The sequence below is a fragment of the Meleagris gallopavo genome (assembly GCF_000146605.3).
Source record: "Meleagris gallopavo isolate NT-WF06-2002-E0010 breed Aviagen turkey brand Nicholas breeding stock chromosome 20 unlocalized genomic scaffold, Turkey_5.1 Chr20_random_7180001923974, whole genome shotgun sequence".
Lineage (NCBI taxonomy): Eukaryota > Metazoa > Chordata > Aves > Galliformes > Phasianidae > Meleagris > Meleagris gallopavo.
This window is the reverse complement of record NW_011099496.1, coordinates 1-5854: the sequence shown is the minus strand read 5'-3', so window position 1 is coordinate 5854 and position 5854 is coordinate 1. Positions and strand designations below refer to the sequence as shown.

The 5854-nt window shown below is 47.8% G+C and overlaps 1 protein-coding gene across 1 annotated transcript; it reads left to right on the top strand.

Moving 5' to 3' along the window:
• Window positions 1–6: 6 nt before the first annotated feature.
• On the top strand, window positions 7–2978 carry LOC104915527 (myosin-8-like). The gene is made up of 9 exons (XM_031557489.1): window positions 7–109; window positions 282–406; window positions 599–907; window positions 1006–1209; window positions 1455–1580; window positions 1675–1845; window positions 1932–2036; window positions 2177–2272; window positions 2683–2978. Exons 1-9 carry the CDS (start codon window positions 40–42, stop codon window positions 2833–2835), a joined length of 1359 nt encoding a protein of 452 aa, XP_031413349.1. The 5' UTR covers window positions 7–39; the 3' UTR covers window positions 2836–2978.
• Window positions 2979–5854: the final 2876 nt, after the last annotated feature.

The following is a 5854-nucleotide window of genomic DNA, read 5'->3' as shown; positions in this document are numbered from 1 at the left end:
CAGAAGGAGTCTCGCTCCCTCAGCACAGAGCTGTTCAAGATGAAGAATGCCTATGAGGAGTCCCTGGACCACCTGGAAACGCTGAAGCGTGAGAACAAGAACTTGCAGCGTAAGTCGCTCAGCCTTTCGTGCTGGCAGGGCTTTCTCAGAAGCTTTCCTGCCCACCTTTCCACCTGGGTCTGTGCCTGCAGGGATGGGAGCAGACCTGTTATGCTGGTGTCACAGGGCCTTTCCCTGTATCCTCTATATCTGACCATGTGAATGTTCATTCTTCTCTACAGAGGAGATTTCTGACCTCACGGAGCAGATTGCAGAGGGAGGAAAGGCAATTCATGAGCTGGAGAAAGTCAAGAAGCAGATTGAGCAGGAGAAGTCTGAAATCCAGGCTGCCTTGGAGGAAGCTGAGGTACATGCTCATAATAACTGGTATCCACACTAAAAGTATCAGCAATGAGGCAATCTGGTGAGAAAGGCATGGTTGTCCTCTGTTCTGGCTACAGAGCGTATCTACTTCAGATTTCTTGAGATATTCTGTAATCAGATAGAAAGTAAGAAGCCGTTTTACTTTACTTATAAATGATGACAATTATGTGTCCAGGCCTCCCTGGAACACGAAGAGGGGAAGATCCTGCGCCTCCAACTGGAGCTCAACCAGGTCAAGTCTGAGATTGACAGGAAGATAGCTGAGAAAGATGAGGAAATTGACCAGCTGAAGAGAAACCACCTCAGAATTGTGGAGTCCTTGCAGAGCAGCCTGGATGCTGAGATCAGGAGCAGGAATGAAGCCCTGCGGCTGAAGAAGAAGATGGAGGGAGACCTGAATGAAATGGAGATCCAGCTGAGCCATGCCAACCGTGTTGCCGCAGAGGCACAAAAGAACCTGAGAAACACGCAGACAGTGTTGAAGGTGTGTTCAGCAAAATACACCTAAGGGAATGTCTTCCCTGATATTTTAGTTACCTGGGTTTGCTGTGCCTCTTGTCATTTCTCTTGCCTCTTTTACAGGATACCCAAATACATTTGGATGACGCCCTCAGGTCACAGGAGGACCTGAAGGAGCAGGTGGCCATGGTGGAGCGCAGAGCAAACCTGCTGCAGGCTGAGATTGAGGAGCTACGGGCAGCCCTGGAGCAGACGGAGCGCTCGAGGAAAGTGGCTGAGCAGGAGCTTCTGGATGCAAGTGAGCGTGTGCAGCTCCTCCATACCCAGGTGAGGCCTCAATGGTCAAACTAGTTGTGTAGACACTGTTATAGTGGCAGGAAATAGTGGTGCCAACGATGAAAACATGGTCACAGTCCATCACCTTAGCCCACCACTGAAATTGTGTAAGCAGCCATTTAACAAAGAATTCCACATTCAACATGTAAAGGTTGAAGACTAAAGAACTGGTTTAGACTGTAGCTGGTGTGCTTCAGGTCTCGAGAGTACAAGTCTTGCAATCTCTGTTTGTACAGAACACCAGCTTGATCAACACCAAGAAGAAACTAGAAACAGACATTGCCCAAATTCAGAGCGAAATGGAAGATACCATCCAGGAAGCCCGCAATGCTGAAGAGAAGGCCAAGAAGGCCATCACCGATGTGAGTCAGGGCTCTTTCACTGCTGACGGCCAACGCATTTCCCCCAAGAGGTCTCTGACTCCAACCTGGCTTTGCTGCTGCTTTGCCTCTCCAGGCGGCCATGATGGCAGAAAAGCTGAAGAAGGAGCAGGACACCAGTGCCCACCTGGAGAGGATGAAGAAGAACCTGGACCAGACGGTGAAGGACCTGCAGCACCGTCTGGATGAGGCGGAGCAGCTGGCCCTGAAGGGAGGCAAGAAGCAAATCCAGAAGCTGGAGGCCAGGGTGCGTAGGACTGGTATTTGTGCAAGCGTGTGCAATCCCAGGTCAGAGATAGCAGGGAAGCTCCAATGATGGGTTTCTCATTGCAGGTGCGGGAGCTGGAAGGGGAGGTTGATGCTGAGCAGAAGCGCAGCGCTGAAGCCGTGAAGGGCGTGCGCAAGTACGAGAGGAGGGTGAAGGAGCTGACCTACCAGGTAAGGTTGATGGCATCTTTGTGTTGACACACCATTCTATAGGAACCCACTGCATTTCTCTATGAAGTCCTAGAGGAAATGTCATTTTGTGGTGTGGGGAAAATCAATTCTCTCTCTTTCCTGCTTACTATCTGCTTTAGTCTGAGGAAGACCGGAAGAACATTCTTAGACTCCAGGATCTGGTGGACAAACTGCAGATGAAGGTGAAATCCTACAAGCGACAATCTGAGGAGGCTGTAAGTATCACTCTGAGTAATGCTAAGAGTGTTCATCAAGGAAAAGAATATGAAAGATTTGGGAAGTTTGATTTGTCAATTTTGGTGGGCTTCAATTTCTTTGACACATTTATTGATCCGCTTTGCCTTTCAGGGCAAAAGAAATGAAATGATAAAAAGGAAACATAGAGCAAATGCACTTAAATTGTTTTGGAGTATATAACGGAAATGTTTCTAAAATGCACTTCTTAGCAATAATATTAAGTATACAATATTTTAAGAATTTTTCAAAAGAAAATGATGTACTGAGTTTTAAATAAGCATCTTAAGATAAATGCTTGTGATGATCCTTTGAAATTCAAAGAATCTTGGTAGTCTTTTGGAAAGAAAAGAGCTGAGCTCTTCACCACCAACTCCCTCTCCCCACACAGGAGGAGCTGTCCAATGTCAACCTCTCCAAGTTCCGCAAGATCCAGCACGAGCTGGAGGAAGCCGAGGAGCGGGCTGACATTGCAGAGTCACAGGTCAACAAGCTCCGAGCAAAGAGCCGGGAATTCCATAGGAGGATTGAAGAGGAAGAGTGAAGATGTCATGAGGCAGCAAAGCAGCCTGAGGAGTGCACAAAATGTGAACCCTCTGTCACTTTCTTTTGCAATGTCTTTGTAACCATGTCAGTGTCTAGAGAATAAAAAACATAGATTAATATGCATAAGCACTACAAACAGTGGCTTCCTTGTTGTTGTTATCTCTTTTTTGATCTTTTTCCTTTTTCCTGAATAAGCTTGGGATATTACAGATGCAGCTACATACATTGTTTTCAAGCTCTTTGCTCTACTCTTGCCCTCACATATTCTTAATGCTTCTCCCAGTGTCCTGTCAGCACAGCTTAGTGCCATGTGAGTGGCAAGAGAGCGATCCCTTTCCTTTTCCCTTCCCTGCTATGAGTTGTGATCATGGCAATGACAGATCTCTAACTAAGCTCTCTAGCTAAGCTATCAGATGGCGCAGTGTATCACACCATGATGGACAGACAGTTCCTCAGCAGAAACAATTTCCTGCAGACACCAAAATTAGTGCACTGTTATGAACTTTGAAGGTGCCTCTAAACTGTGCATTTTCTCTTACTTTAGATTCTCTGAGCTGCTGCCATCTGTTTGTGGTTTCCCTTCAATGTGGCAGAAGGCTGAGCCCTGCCTGGGGCAACCTACTGAAAGGAAGCCCCCTCAGGCTGATTTTCCACAGGTTGCATAGAAGAACGCACCTCCTCATCCCATCACCTCAAATGTCAGCCTTGTAAGCTCTTGCACAACTGGCTGCGTGTGGCACAGCCTCAGGCAAGGGAAAAGAAGAAAGCTGATGGGTGTTTTACTCCCTCAGATAGCTGGACTTTCATTTTGTCCTACCCAAAGGCTGAGCTGACAGTATTCTAGGGTCTCAGAAGGGGAGGGGAAAATTGGCAAATGCTTTTCCTTCCATTCAGACCCTGAGGAGGCACATGAGGCAGGTATTGCCCTGGTGTCCTGCCCTCCATGAGCTGTCTTGGCTGAAGCCTTTTGACACACTACCAATGGTCTTTGGTTGAGGTGAAAGGCACATGAAGAGCATCACTGCATGTCAAAAGCATGTGCAAAGGTATCAGCCTAAATGGATGTTTAACTGGCAGATATGTACTTCCTAGTATCTTCTCTCCCTTACTTTCAGGAAGACCACATGGACCTGGAAGATTCTCTTGGAAAGAACAAAGGCCACAGGGCTGAGTATACCATGAATCAAAACCAGGTTAGTGTTAACTGAGGTCCATGAATTTAGTGATTCTTTATGTCATTTAAATTTGCATAATTACACCTAGTGTAGCAGGATTTCCCCTGGCTGAAACATTCGCCATTCAAGCCCATCACTCCACACTGCAGGAGCCCTTGGTGCAGGTTGATGTGGAGTGGATGAGGAGCCATTAGCAGTTGCTGAGGAGTCAGGTGCAGCTGGCACTGAAGGGAAGTAAGAAGCTCATGTAAGAACAGAGAACAGAGGATGTGTTGCTGAAATTTTGTGAGAGTCTGTGGGTTTCCCACTCTGAATATTGTACAAGAGCTGCTATTCAAAAGTAGAAGTTGGTCCTCCGTGGTGTACCAAGCCTAGCAGGGCAGCAAGAATGGGTGCTATGTAGTGCTACGGGGCTGAAGGGAAATGACTGTGCAGAAAATGACTGTGGCCAAAGCTGAGACAGGTAGCCTATGAGTGCTTTCAACCTTGATTTACTCATAGTGTTTGAAATGGAAAGCTTCTGAGTGGAGGTCATTGGGTGTTATGGGAAGTGATAAGGACAGTCTCTCAGTCTAAGCTTTGCTAGTCCATGCCAACAGCTCTGCCTTCAAACAGACACACTGCTGTGAAGTTTCTCCACAGCTGCATATCTATGACAGCATTTTCTACCTGGCTCCCAGGTGCAACCTCATGAATCTCATGCATCTTCACTCCTTTCATCCAACTTCCTTGCCTGACAGTGTGCATGGCTCTGCCATCATAACCAGGACCTCTGTGGTCAGCATTGAATTTCCAAACTCACCTACAATCAGTGCTCCCTTTGGGTGGCTCTAGAATCCCTGACCACACACACCTCACACCTGCAGGTTTCTCCAAAGCTGCCAATGAGGCTGAGTCTAGATGACATAGCATCTAGTGAGCGTGACCATTAACTGTAATGGCAGGGCAAACCTGTACAAACATAAACCTCTAACAGTCTCTGAAATTCTACATTGCAGACCCTGCACTGCCATTGGCTCCACTGTCGAAGCTCAAGGATACATCATCACATTAGAAGAAAGCAAGGCAGCCACAAAGACAGCCAAAGGGAAGAGATAAGGTAGCAGCAGCGAAGAAGAACTATAAGCAGGCTCCTGGACAAACTGGTAAGTGTGGCATTTGAAACTAGTTGGCTTGTACAAAGCAAAACATTACAACAAGCACTGATATGAAAGAGAAGCTAACTCTCTGAAGATGAAGCAGCTATCAAGTCGTAAGTCTAACTGTGTCTCCTCCGATCACAGTGTTCACCTGCACAGAGTTACCTGCCGATGCTCTCAGGCACGTGGTCAAAAACAAAGCAGGCAGAGGAGTGCCTGAGTCTGGGACAGGTGGGCCTGAGGCCTGCCCTTGTGTCCCCAGCGAACTCTCAGCTCCCTCCTGGCTCCCATCTCCTGGGCTCTCAGGTCCCACCGCATCGCCCATCAGCTTCACAAGCGTCATCCCCAGAAGCGGTGACAGGCTGCGGGCACAGAGCTCTGGAGGTTGCCTGTGCCAGGAGGATCACTGTCATTTGTCTCCCTTCAATCCTCAGTGTCCAAAGCTCAAAATAACCCCCTTGCAAGGCTCCTGCGTGGGGCCAGGCCTGCTGCTGTAGATGATACGCCTCCATGAATAGCACTCGAAGACATTCCTCAGCGGGTAGCTTGCCTTCTATATCTCACTGCAACGTGTTGCCGTGCAGGAGCTGGACAACTGTGCCGTGTCCTAAGATGGCAGATGCTATTCTTATCCCAGAAAGTCTTGCTCTGTCCGGCACAGCTCCTTTCTCAGCTGAAATGTTAACAGTCAGAAGCAGGCTGG